Genomic DNA, 13223 nt, shown 5'->3' with positions numbered 1-13223 from the left:
CTGGCATCACACTGCGACCGTACTGGGATCGTACTGGGAGGGACAGTCAGATCGTGCTGGAGTTCTACTGGGTTATACTGGGATTGGGATCAGCGTGAGGCTGAACTGGGCCAAACTGGGGAGGCAGTGGGGGGACGAGGGGTCAGTAACGACCCAGGGGGGTCCTGAGGGGTTGTGGAGGGTTTCAGGGGGGTCTCAGGGAGGGTCACGGTTCCCGCCGTTTTTCCCTCACGCTTCCCGCCCTTTTCCCCTCACGGTCCCCCCCTTTTTCCCTCACATTTCTCACCCTTTTCCCCTCACGTTCCCGCCCTTTTCCCCTCATGGTTCCCGCCCTTTTCCCCTCACGCTTCCCGCCCTTTTCCCCTCACGCTTCCCGCCCTTTTCCCCTCACATTTCTCACCCTTTTCCCCTCACGCTTCCCGCCCTTTTCCCCCTCACATTTCTCACCCTTTTCCCCTCACACTTCCCGCCCTTTTCCCCCTCGCATTTCTCACCCTTTTCCCCTCACGCTTCCCGCCCTTTTCCCCTCATGGTTCCCGCCCTTTTCCCCTCACGCTTCCCGCCCTTTTCCCCTCATGGTTCCCGCCCTTTTCCCCTCACGCTTCCCGCCCTTTTCCCCTCAACGCTTCCCGCCCTTTTCCCCTCACGCTTCCCGCCCTTTTCCCCTCACATTTCTCACCCTTTCCCCCTCACGGTTGCCGCCCTTTTCCCCTCACGCTTCCCGCCCTTTTCCCCTCACATTTCTCACCCTTTTCCCCTCACGCTTCCCACCCTTTTCCCCCTCACATTTCTCACCCTTTTCCCCTCACGCTTCCCGCCCTTTTCCCCCTCACATTTCTCACCCTTTCCCCCTCACGCTTCCCGCCCTTTTCCCCCTCACATTTCTCACCCTTTCCCCCTCACGCTTCCCGCCCTTTTCCCCTCACATTTCTCACCCTTTTCCCCTCACATTTCCCGCCCTTTTCCCCTCACGCTTCCCGCCCTTTTCCCCTCAAGCTTCCCACCCTTTTCCCCTCCACATTCCCCTCACTTTTCCCTCTCTTTTCCTCTCACGTTTCCCAGCCTATTTTTCCTCAAGTCTCCAGAGCCGGAGCAGGAACAGCTTTATTGGGGTCAGCGTTGGGAGAGGACAGTTGTGGGGCAGTTGTGGGGGGCAGTTACGGGGCTGCTCCAGGGCAGTTGCGAGGCTGTCAGTGGGCAGTTATGGGGCAGTTATGGGACACTTGTGGGTCAGAAGTGGACGTAGGACAGGACGACATCGCCCTCGATCTCCAGCACGTCCACGTGGGGCCCGCATGGGACCCGGTGGCGGAATTCGAGGAGCGGCTGCCCCTCGGCGAACACCTTGAACCGATGGTTCCCGCAGCGGATCGACAGCTGGAGAGGGGGAGAGGGGTGAAAGGGGGGCCATCACCACAGAGACCCCCGAAGTCCCCCTGGAGCCACCCCCCAGATCCCAAATCTCAGCCTGTTCGCCTCCCAGAGCCCCCCAAAATCCCCCTGTGCCCCCCCCGAGTCAGCCAGGACCCCAAAAACACCTCTGACCCCCCATGAGGACCCCAAACCCCACCAAGAGCCACACAAAGAGACCCCCAAACTCTCCAGAGCCCCCTCCCGCATTCCAAATCCCACCCTGTGCCCCATCCAGGACCCCAAATCCCCTGCCTAAAGTCCCCCAGGACCCCCCAAAACTCCTCCAACGCCCCCCCAATCCCCCCGAGCCCCCTCCCCGCTCACGTCGAAGTAGCGGCCGCGCTGGAAGGGGTGGCAGCAGCTGATGTCCCGCTCCTCCTCGCCCCAGCAGCCCCCCAGGAAGGCGTTGCGGACCACGGCCCCCCCCTCGTCCATGCGGGGGTTCAAGTGCAGCACCACGTCCCCCCCCGGGCCCGCGCGCAGGTTGATGTGGAACCTGGGGGGCACACGGGGTCAGGAGTGGGGGTTTGGGGGGATTTGGGGTCCCGGGGTGGTGACAGGGGGGGTTGGGGGGTGATGGGTCAGGAGGTTCAGGGACAGGGGGGTTTGGGGGGTTTTGGGGTCCCGGGGTGGTGACAGGGGGGGTTTGGGGGGTGATGGGTCAGGAGGTTCAGGGACAGGGGGGTTTGGGGGGTTTTGGGGTCCCGGGGTGGTGACAGGGGGGGTTTGGGGGGTGACAGGTCAGGAGGTTCAGGGACAGGGGGGTTTGGGGGGGATTTGGGGTCCTGAGAGGGGTGACAGGGGGGTTTGGGGGGTTTTGGGGTCCTGAGAGGGGTGACAGGGGGGGTTTGGGGGGTGATGGGTCAGGAGGTTCAGGGACAGGGGGGTTTGGGGGGATTTGGGGTCCTGAGAGGGGTGACAGGGGGGGTTGGGGGGTGACAGGTCAGGAGGTTCAGGGACAGGGGGGTTTGGGGGATTTTGGGGTCCTGAGAGGGGTGACGGGGGGGTTTGGGGGGCACAAGGGGAAGTTGAGGGGGCCTGGGGGGGATTTTGGTTGTGGGGTTGGGGTCCTTGGGGGAATCAAGGAGTTTTGGGGGGCTCAAGGGAGGTTGGGAAGGAGGTTTTGAGGGGGATGAAGACCTTCATGGGTGTTTTAGGGGGGGTCAGCGGATTTTGGGGAGGGTTTTTTTGGGGGGTCTCCAGTACCTGCCGGCATCGTGCGGGATGAAGCCCTTGATGACGATGGTTTTCTTGGGGAAGAGCCCCCCCGGGATGGTGGCGATGAAGGGCACGGTCTGGGGGGGCAAAAACGGGGGGCTCGGAGGGGGGCGAGACCCCTTCAACCCCCGCCAGGGCCCCCAAATCCCAACAACCTCCCCAGAGCCCCCCAGGGACCCAAATCCCACCCTCTGAGCCCCCCCAAACCCCCCTCGTCCCCTCCCTGAACCCCCCCAAACCCTTCTGTCACCCCCTCAGGACCCCAAATCCTACCCTGAGCCCCCCCCGAGCCCCCCCAAACTCCCCCAAACCTCCTCAAGATCCACCCTGCACCTCCCCAACCCCCCCAGGACCCCTCCCCAAATACCCTCTGAGACCCCCCAAACCCCCCCAGGCCCCCAGAACCCCCCGCACTCACCGGGTGGAAGGTGGGGGGCTGCCCCATCACCTGCAGGGGGCACAGTGTGGGGTCAGTGGGGTGGGGGGACACCCGGGGAACCCCCGGGGACCCCCCCGTGATGGGGGTGGGGGTCAGTTTTGGGGGGACCCCTCCCCACTTACCGGCAGGTTACAGTTGGGGTAAATGGGGGTGATCTGCGGCATGTCCTGGGGGGAGCACAGCAGTCAGGGGAGCACAAAACCCACCGAGGGCCCCCCAAAATCCACCTGGGCAGCCCCGAACTCACCTGGGGACCCCCCAAACCCACCTGGAGACCCCCAAACCCACTTGGGGACCCCCCAGCCCCACCTTGGGGACCCTGGAACTCACCTGGGGGCCCCCCAAACCCACCTGGGGACCCCCCAAACCCACCTTGTGGACCCCCCACCCACCCCCGGACTCACCGGGACACATGGGGGACACGCGCCCTGCAAGGCAAAGGGGGGCGGTCAGAGGGGTTTGGGGGTACGGGGGATTTGGGGGGGTCACCCCGCCCCCCTCAGCTCCAGGTGAGGGGATGGGGGAGACAGCAGGTGGGTTTGGGGTACGGGGAGGGGAATGAGGAGGTCTGGGGAGGAATTCGGGGTGCGGGGTTTGGGGCTGGGGGCTCTCACCGCGCCCATGACCGAGGCCGAGTGCAGCTCCAGGTCCCCGTCCACGGTCACGGCTGCCACCTGCTCCGGGGGCAGCCGGTGCGGGAACTCGTCGAAGAAGGTCCCGTTCACCAGGATCTGGGGGGACAGCGGGTCAGACACCCCGAAACACCCCCGGGACCCCAGACACCGACCCCAAAATGCAGCCCCGGCACCCCAAATACACCCCAGAACCCCAAATAGCCCCGACCCCAAAATGCAGCCCCGGGACCCCAGACACCGACCCCAAAATGCAGCCCCGGGACCCCAAATACACCCCAGAACCCCAAAATGCAGCCCCGGGACCCCAAATACACCCCAGAACCCCAAATAGCCCCGACCCCAAAATGCAGCCCCGGGACCCCAAATACACCCCAGAACCCCAAAATGCAGCCCCGGGACCCCAAATACCCACCCAGGACACTCAAATACCCCGTTGGGGTCCCAAATATCCCCTATAAACCCTTTTGGAGACCCCAAATACCTCCCTGAGAGCTCCTATAACCCTCTTGGGACCCCCAAATCGCCCCTTGGGCACCCCAAATCCCCCCCTGAGGATCCCTATAACCCCCTTTAGACCCCCAAATCGCCCCTGGGCACCCCAAATCGCCCCTTGGGCACCCCAAATCCCCCCCTGAGGATCCCTATAACCCCTTTTAGACCCCCAAATCGCCCCTTGGGCACCCCAAATCCCCCCCTGAGGATCCCTATAACCCCTTTTAGACCCCCAAATCCTCCCTTGGGCACCCCAAATCCCCCCCTGAGGATCCCTATAACCCCTTTTAGACCCCCAAATCCTCCCTTGGGCACCCCAAATCCCCCCCTGAGGATCCCTATAACCCCTTTTAGACCCCCAAATCGCCCCTTGGGCACCCCAAATCCCCCCCTGAGGATCCCTATAACCCCTTTTAGACCCCCAAATCGCCCCTTGGGCACCCCAAATCCCCCCCTGAGGATCCCTATAACCCCTTTTAGACCCCCAAATCCTCCCTTGGGCACCCCAAATCCCCCCCTGAGGATCCCTATAACCCCTTTTAGACCCCCAAATCGCCCCTTGGGCACCCCAAATCCCCCCCTGAGGATCCCAAATCCCCCCCTGAGGATCCCTATAACCCCCTTTTGACCCCCCAGCTCCCCCTTGGGCACCCCAAATCTCCCCTGGGCACCCCAAATCCCCCCCGAGGATCCCTGTAACCCCCTTTAGACCTCCCAGCTCCCCCTGGGCACCCCAAATCCCCCCCTGAGGATCCCAAATCCCCCCCTGAGGATCCCTATAACCCCCTTTAGACCCCCCAGCTCCCCCTGGGCACCCCAAATCCCCGCCTAGGCCCCCGAAGCCGCCGCACGGTACCCGGTAGCCCTCGGGGGTGACGCTGATGACGATCTCGAAGGGCCCCCCCGGGCAGAGCGGGTGCAGCTCCCGGCGCTGCTCGTCCCCCCAGCACCCGCCCCGGCGGCTGTTGAGCACCGCGACATCCCCGCTGAAGCGCGGGTTCAGGTGCAGCGCCACGTCCGCCGCCTCCGAGGGGCCCGTGGCCAGGTTGATGCGGAACCTGGGGACAGCATTGTCACCCCAGTGTCCCCCAGTGTCCTCCCGGGACCCCCCGTGTCCCTCAGTGTCACCCCCGTGTCACCTGGTGTCCCCTAGTGTCACCCCGTGCCCCCCAGTGTCACCCCGTGTCACCCCAGTATCACCCTGTGTCCCCCGGTGTCACCCAGTGTCCCCCAGTGTCCCCCCATGTACCTGTGCCCCCCCACCAGGTTCACCTGGGGCCAGCCCCCCCATTGTCACCGTTGTCATCATCATCGCCTGTGTCCCTCCCAGTGTCCCCCCAGTGCCCTCCCAGTGCCCCCCAGTGCCCCCAGTACCGGTCAGGTTGGGGTTTCACCACCCCTTGCACGTAAACGGCCATCCCGGGCCAGAGCCCCCCGAACACGGGGGCCACGTAGGGCAGGGGCTGGGGGGAAAGCAGGGTCGGGGGGGTCAGTGTTACTGCGAGGTGACAGGGACCCCCAGACCCCCCACTCCCCGGGTTTGGGGTGACAGGGACCCCCAGACCCCCCACTCCCCGGGTTTGGGGTGACAGGGACCCCCAGACCCCCCACTCCCCGGATTTGGGGTGACAGGGACCCCCAGAGCCCCCACTCCCCGGATTTGGGGTGACAGGGACCCCCAGAGCCCCCGCTCCCCGGATTTGGGGTGACAGGGACCCCCAGAGCCCCCGCTCCCCGGATTTGGGGTGACACGGACCCCCAGAGCCCCCGCTCCCCGGGTTTGGGGTGACAGGGACCCCCAGACCCCCCACTCCCCGGGTTTGGGGTGACAGGGACCCCCAGACCCCCCGCTCCCCGGGTTTGGGGCGATAGGGACCCCCAGAGCCCCCGCTCCCCGGGTTTGGGGTGACAGGGACCCCCAGACCCCCAACTCCCCGGATTTGGGGTGACAGGGACCCCCAGAGCCCCCGCTCCCCGGATTTGGGGTGACAGGGACCCCCAGAGCCCCCGCTCCCCGGGTTTGGGGTGACAGGGACCCCCAGAGCCCCCGCTCCCCGGATTTGGGGTGACAGGGACCCCCAGACCCCCTGCTCCCCGGGTTTGGGGTGACAGGGACCCCCAGACCCCCCGCTCCCCGGGTTTGGGGTGACAGGGACCCCAAATGCCACTAGGAGGTGACAGGGACCCCCCAGACCCCCAGGCCCCCGGGTTTGGGGAGACAGGGACCCCCCAACCCCTGTCCTTGGGGGTGACAGGGCCCCCCAGGACCCCAATCTCTGTCCCTGCAGGGTCACAGGGCCCTCCCAACCCCCCTCCCCGGTTTTTGGGGTGCCCCCAGCCCCCGTTTTTGGGGTACTCACCGGGTTGTAGGCGGGCATGTACCCGGGCGCGGGGACAAAAGTCATGGTGGTGGCAGCGGTGACAGTGGCAGCGGGGACAGTGGCAGCGGGGACACCGGGGGCCCTTTATACCCCACCCCACGTGGGGCCCCCCGATTCCGGCCCCTCCCAGGGCAGGGTGCGGACTTTGACCCCCCCGGATATGGGAATTGGGGGGGCTGGGGACACACCTGGCACAGGTGACACCGCCCTGGACTGTGCCCCGGGAGGGGCCGGCTGGGACACGGCGGGGGCTCGGACCTTGGGACCCCCAGAGCCGCGGTGGCACTCTGGGGACACGGGGAACCCCCAGAGCCACGGTGGCACTCTGGGGACACGGGGAACCCCAGAGCCACGGTGGCACTCTGGGGACACGGGGAACCCCCAGAGCCGCGGTGGCACTTTGGGGACACGGGGAACCCCCAGAGCCGCGGTGGCACTTTGGGGACACGGGGAACCCCAGAGCCACGGTGGCACTTTGGGGACACAGGGAACCCCAGAGCCACGGTGGCACTCTGGGGACACGGGGAACCCCAGAGCCACGGTGGCACTCTGGGGACACGGGGAACCCCCAGAGCCGCGGTGGCACTTTGGGGACACGGGGAACCCCCAGAGCCACGGTGGCACTCTGGGGACACGGGGAACCCCAGAGCCGCGGTGGCACTTTGGGGACACGGGGAACCCCCAGAGCCACGGTGGCACTCTGGGGACACGGGGAACACCCACGGCAGCGCCTTGGGGAACCCCCAGAGCCGCGGTGGCACTCTGGGGACACAGGGAACCCCAGTGACAAGCCAAGGACATGTGGGGACAAACGGGTTTATTGGGGGACACTGAGGTGGCCCCAGAGACGATGAAGGGGACACTGGGGACACCGAGGGGACACTGAGGGGACACCGAGCTGGTTCTACAGCCTGGGCAAGGGGGCACTGGGGATGCTGGTGGCACTGAGGTGACATCGGCACTCGGGCAAGGGCACGTTGGTGACGTTGGCGGCACTGAGGTGACATCAGAGCTTGGCGAACGGGACATCCTCAGGTCCCTTCTTGTCCAGGGCCGCCTGCACGGACTTGGGGATGTCCTCGGTCTGCAGCATGGCCATGTTCCAGGTGGCCTGGGGACGGCAACAGGGACATGGGACACGGCTGGGACGCCTGGGGACAGGGACAGGACACCCCTGGGGACAGGGACAGGACACCCTGGGAACAGGGATGGGAATGGGACACCTGTGGGCACAGGGACAGGGGTGTGACAGGGAGGACGTGGCATTCTGGGGACCGCGGGTGACACGGGGCTGCGGGCACAGGGGACACGGTTATTTGGGGTATTCTGGGGCCCTGGTGCCACCCACCACGTGCAGCAGCCCCTCGGCGACGGGCCGGTCCCTCGAGTACACCAGGTTGACCTTGGTGCCCTGCACGGCCACGGGGCTGCGGGCAGCGATGGCCGCGGCCACCTCCAGGGCCACCTCCAGCAGCGTCGCCTTGTCTGGCAGCACCCGGCTGGGGGGGCAGGGTCACCCCAAAATCCACCCCAAACTCCACCCCAAATCCACCCAAAAACTGCACCCCAAACTACACCCCAAATCCACCAAAGCTCCACCCAAAAAATCCACCCAAAAACACCCCAAAATCCACCAAAAAAAATCCACCCCAAAGGACCCCGAAATCCACCCAGGGACCCAAAAATCCACCCGAGGATCCCCCCAAAATCCCCCCGAACACCCCAGGGGACCCCAAAACTCACCCAGGGACCCCCAGGGCACCCAAACACCCCCAGGACCCCCCAAAAGCCCCTCACGACCCCCCACGGCCACCCGCAGTGTCACCATTTGGTGACCCTCCCAGCCCCCCCCGTGTCCCCCTCCCCAATTCTGGAGACCCCCCCAAGTGCCCCCCACCCCAATTCTGGGGTTCCCCCCGATTTTGGGGCCCCCCCACCTGACGAGGCCACAGCTCAGCGCCTCGGGGGCCCTCATGACGCGGGCGGTGAAGGCCAGCTCGTTCACCAGGCTGGGGACGCCGGGGACAGCGGGGGGTCACAGGGGTCCCCCGTGCCCCCCACCCCGCCCGTGGCCCCCCACCCACCTCTGGTTCCCCACGATTTTGGGGAGGCGCTGCAGGGTCCCCACGTCGGCCGCCAGCCCCATGTCCACCTCCTGTGGGGACAGGGGGGGTCCGGGGTAGCCGTGGGGCCACAGGGGTGTCCCAGGGGGCTTTGGGGACACCTGAGGGGCCTCGGGGACATCCAGAGGGTCCCGGGAACCCCTCGTGTCCCACCTTGACCTGGAACGAGGCGTCCTGGGAGCAGAACCGGATGTCACAGGCCGAGATCAGGTCCACACCTGAGAGGGGGAAACATCTTCACTCTCCTCATCCTCACCCTCATCCCATCCTCATCCTCACCCTCATCCCATCCTCATCCTCACCCTCATCCCATCCTCACCCTCATCCTCACCCTCATCCTCATCCTCACCCTCACCCCATCCTTACCTTCATCCCATCCTCATCCTCACCCTCATCCCATCCTCATCCTCACCCTCATCCCATCCTCACCCTCATCCTCACCCTCATCCTCACCCTCACCCCATCCTTACCTTCATCCTCACCCTCATCCTCACCCTCATCCCATCCTCACCCTCATCCCATCCTCATCCTCATCCTCACCCTCACCCTCATCCCATCCTCACCCTCACCCTCATCCCATCCTCATCCTCATCCTCACCCTCACCCTCATCCCATCCTCATCCTCACCCTCACCCCATCCTCACCCCATCCTCATCCTCACCCTCATCCCATCCTCATCCTCACCCTCATCCCATCCTCATCCTCATCCTCACCCTCACCTTCATCCCATCCTCATCCTCACCCTCATCCCATCCTCACCCCATCCTCATCCTCACCCTCATCCCATCCTCATCCTCACCCTCATCCCATCCTCACCCTCATCCTCACCCTCACCCCATCCTTACCTTCATCCTCACCCTCATCCTCACCCTCATCCCATCCTCATCCTCACCCTCATCCCATCCTCACTCTCATCCTCACCCTCATCCCATCCTCATCCTCACCCTCATCCCATCCTCATCCTCACCCTCATCCCATCCTCATCCTCACCCTCATCACATCCTCATCCCATCCTCACCCCATCCTTACCTTCATCCTCATCCTCATCCTTACCCTCATCACATCCTCATCCTCATCCCATCCTCACCTTCACCCTCATCCCATCCTTGTTCTCATCCTCATCCCACCCTCATCCTCATCCTCTTCCCATCCTCACCCTCACCCTCATCCCATCCTTGTTCTCATCTTCATCCCACCCTCATCCCATCCTCACCCTCATCCTCATCCCATCCTCACTCTCACCCTCATGCCATCCTTGTTCTCATCCTCATCCTTGTCTTTGTCCCATTTTCTTCTTCATCCTGATCTTCATCCCATCCTCCCTCTCATCCCACCCATCCTCATCCTCTTCCCATCTCACCCCATCCTCATCTTCATCCCAATCCCAATCCACCACCAGCCTCACCCCAGTCCCATCCCATCCTTGTCCCCACCCCCATCCCACTCTCTGTCCCGATCCCAACCCCGATCCCATCCCCCCACCATCCCAACCCCGATCCCAACCCTGATCCCATCCCCCCACCATCCCAACCCCAATCCCAACCCCGATCCCATTCCCCCACCATCCCAACCCCAATCCCATCCCTGGCCCCTCTCACCGGCTCCGATGCAGGGCCCGTGCACGGCGGCGATCACGGGTTTGGGGCACTGTGGGGGTTTTGGGGGAGTCAGGGAGAGTTTGGGGGGCCCACAGGGTCCCTGCCGCGCCCGCGGCCGTCCCCACCTTCTCCATGACGGAGAAGCTCTCCTGGAGCTCCAGGATGCGCTGCCGCAGGTTCCAGGCGCGGCGGGCGACGTCCCCGCCGGGCTCCCCGGCCAAGGCTCCCAGGTCCGACAGGTCGATCCCTGCGGGAGCGGGGGCAAAGGTCACGGGGGGCCTGGGGGCACAGGACCCCCCCCAGGGCACAGGGACCCCCCCCAGGGGCACAGGGACCCCCCAGGGGCACAGGGACCCCCCAGGGGCACAGGAACCCCCCCAGGGGCACAGAGACCCCCCTCCCAGGGGCACAGGGACCCCCCCCCAGGGGCACAGGGACCCCTTGGGGCACAGGGACCCCCCAGGGGCACAGAGACCCCCCCCAGGGCACAGGGACCCCCCCCAGGGGCACAGGGACCCCCCTCAGGGGCACAGGGACCCCTCGGGGCACAGAGACCCCTCGGGGCACAGGGACCCCCCCAGGGGCACAGGGACCCCTCGGGGCACAGAGACCCCCCAGGGGCACAGAGACCCTCACAGGGGCACAGAGACCCTCACAGGGGCACAGGGACCCCCCTCAGGGGCACAGGGACCCCTCGGGGCACAGGGACCCCCCCAGGGGCACAGGGACCCCCCCAGGGGCACAGGGACCCCCCTCCCAGGGCACAGGGACCCCCCTCAGGGGCACAGGGACCCCCCCAGGGGCACAGGGACCCCCCTCAGGGGCACAGAGACCCCCCCCCTCAGGGGCACAGAGACCCCCCCCCTCAGGGGCACAGGGACCCCCCCAGGGGCACAGGGACCCCCCGGCAGTCGCGGCCCCCGCGGTCACCAGCAGTGAAGGCGCTCCCGGCGCCGGACAGGACGACGGCGCGGCACGAGGGGTCCCGGGAGATGTCCTGGAAACATTCCAGCAGCTCCCTGCGGGAACCGGCACCGCCAGTGACCGCCAGTGACCGCCACTGGCCACCAGTGACCGCCAGTGACCGCCAGTGACCACCAGTGACCGCCAGTGACCGCCAGTGACCGCCAGTGACCGCCAGTGACTGCCACTGACCACCAGTGACTGCCAGTGACCGCCAGTGACCTCCAGTGACCACCAGTAACTGCCACTGACCACCAGTGACTGCCAGTGACCGCCAGTGACCTCCAGTGACCACCAGTAACTGCCACTGACCACCAGTGACTGCCAGTGACCGCCAGTGACCGCCAGTGACCACCAGTAACTGCCACTGACCACCAGTGACTGCCAGTGACCGCCAGTGACTGCCAGTGACCACCAGTAACTGCCACTGACCACCAGTGACTGCCAGTGACCGCCAGTGACCGCCAGTGACCACCAGTAACTGCCACTGACCACCAGTGACTGCCAGTGACCGCCAGTGACCACCAGTAACTGCCACTGACCACCAGTGACTGCCAGTGACCGCCAGTGACCGCCAGTGACCACCAGTAACTGCCACTGACCACCAGTGACTGCCAGTGACCGCCAGTGACCACCAGTGACCGCCAGTGACCGCCAGTGACCGCCAGTGACTGCCGGTGACTGCCAGTGACCACCAGTGACCGCCACTGACTGCCACTGACCACTACTGACCACCAGTGACTGCCAGTGCGGCCCAGCATGCCCCAGTCCCATCCCAGTCCTGTTCCAGTGGTTCCTGGCCAGTCCCTGCCCAGTGCTCCCAGTCCATTCCAGTGTATCCCAATCCCTCCCCAGTCCCTCCCCAGTGCTCCCAGTCCCCCGCCAGTGCCCGCAGCTGTTCTCCGGCAGCTCCCAGTGCTGTCCCAGTCCCCGCCAGTGCTCCCAGTACCTCCAGCAGAGCAGGTTGAGGGCGTTGCGCTTGCCGGGCCGGTTGAGCTGCAGGTGCAGGACGTGCTCCCGCTCCCGCTGCAGCCGCAGCGTCCGCAGCTCCCGGGGGGCTCCCGGCTCCGGCCCCCCCAGCGCCGCCGCCTCCGACGCCATCGGCCGGGACAGCGCCCGCAGCGCCACTGGGGCCGGACTGGGACACACTGGGGGGAGTGGGACCCGCTGGAGCAGGGCTCGGGGCGCTGGGAGGGGACTGGGGGGGGACTGGGAGGGGCACTGGGGGGCACTGGGGGCACTGGAGCAGGGCTCGGGGCGCCGGGAGGGGACTGGGACACAGTTAGGAGGAGCTGGGACGCACTGGAGGAAGGCTGGGAGCGCTGGGAGGGCACTGGGAGCCACTGGGACGAACTGGGACGGAGGGAGGGACCCCGGGGGTCCCTGGGGACAAACTGGGGGTCACTGGGAAGGACTGGGAGGCACTGGGGGTCACGTGATGGGGGGGGGGGTCAAGGTCACCCGGGGGTCCCTGGGCCGGGCGGGGGTCCGGGGGTGTCACGTGCTCCGGGGGGGTCACGTGCCCTCCCGGGGTCGCCCCCCCCCCCCCCCCCACTCACGAGCGCGCAGCAGCCGCGCGACCCCCGCCGCCATGGGCTCCGCTCGCCGCCAGGGGGCGTCCGCGCTTCCGGCCCCGCAGCCAATGGGAGCGCTCCCGGCCCAAATCTCGCGATAGCTCCGCGAGACGCCGCCGGTGGAGGCCGCGCTTCCGGCTCGGGGCATTGTCCCGGCGATGTCGCCTCCCGGCAGCGCACGGGGACGATTCCCCAGGGAGAAAAACCCAGACAAGCCAAAACCAAAAGGAATTTGGGATCGCTGGGGGGGATTTGGGATCGCTGGGACGAGATTTGGGATCGCTGGGGGGGAATTCGGGATCGCTGGGACGGGATTTGGGGTCGCTGGGACGGGATTTGGGGTCGCTGGGCCAAGCGCCGGGGGCGGGGGTCCCTGGGCACCCCTGG

The 13223-nt window shown here is 66.2% G+C and overlaps 2 protein-coding genes across 2 annotated transcripts; both read right to left on the bottom strand.

The window, feature by feature from the left end:
* Positions 1-1086: 1086 nt before the first annotated feature.
* On the bottom strand, positions 1087-7220 carry LGALS4 (galectin 4). Its single transcript, XM_032127486.1, has 10 exons — positions 6558-7220; positions 5572-5660; positions 5054-5255; positions 3685-3801; positions 3475-3498; positions 3193-3237; positions 3050-3079; positions 2620-2708; positions 1738-1909; positions 1087-1377 (listed from the first exon to the last, which is right to left on the bottom strand). Exons 1-10 carry the CDS (start codon positions 6600-6602, stop codon positions 1231-1233), a joined length of 960 nt encoding a protein of 319 aa, XP_031983377.1. The 5' UTR covers positions 6603-7220; the 3' UTR covers positions 1087-1230.
* A 158-nt stretch (positions 7221-7378) lies between these two features.
* ECH1 (enoyl-CoA hydratase 1) lies at positions 7379-13069 on the bottom strand. Its single transcript, XM_032127484.1, has 10 exons — positions 12822-13069; positions 12212-12410; positions 11230-11318; positions 10425-10546; positions 10300-10348; positions 8855-8919; positions 8663-8733; positions 8516-8587; positions 7927-8077; positions 7379-7689 (listed from the first exon to the last, which is right to left on the bottom strand). Exons 1-10 carry the CDS (start codon positions 12982-12984, stop codon positions 7585-7587), a joined length of 1086 nt encoding a protein of 361 aa, XP_031983375.1. The 5' UTR covers positions 12985-13069; the 3' UTR covers positions 7379-7584.
* Positions 13070-13223: the final 154 nt, after the last annotated feature.

This window comes from Corvus moneduloides, chromosome 17 (genome assembly GCF_009650955.1).
Source record: "Corvus moneduloides isolate bCorMon1 chromosome 17, bCorMon1.pri, whole genome shotgun sequence".
Taxonomy (NCBI): Eukaryota; Metazoa; Chordata; class Aves; order Passeriformes; family Corvidae; genus Corvus; species Corvus moneduloides.
This window is presented reverse-complemented; position numbering and strand designations above follow the sequence as displayed.

Coding starts and splice junctions, on each gene's coding strand:
- LGALS4 (XM_032127486.1), bottom strand. CDS start 6,602: ATGACTTTTGTCCCCGCGCCCGGGTACATGCCCGCCTACAACCCG. Junction 3,080..3,192: donor ACCCCAACTGTAACCTGCCG/GTAAGTGGGGAG, acceptor TGCCCCCTGCAG/GTGATGGGGCAGCCCCCCAC. Junction 1,378..1,737: donor AGCGCGGCCGCTACTTCGAC/GTGAGCGGGGAG, acceptor CCCCCTCTCCAG/CTGTCGATCCGCTGCGGGAA.
- ECH1 (XM_032127484.1), bottom strand. CDS start 12,984: ATGCCCCGAGCCGGAAGCGCGGCCTCCACCGGCGGCGTCTCGCGGAGC. Junction 12,411..12,821: donor CGCGCGGCTGCTGCGCGCTC/GTGAGTGGGGGG, acceptor CACTCCCCCCAG/TGTGTCCCAGTCCGGCCCCA. Junction 8,734..8,854: donor ACGCCTCGTTCCAGGTCAAG/GTGGGACACGAG, acceptor CTGTCCCCACAG/GAGGTGGACATGGGGCTGGC.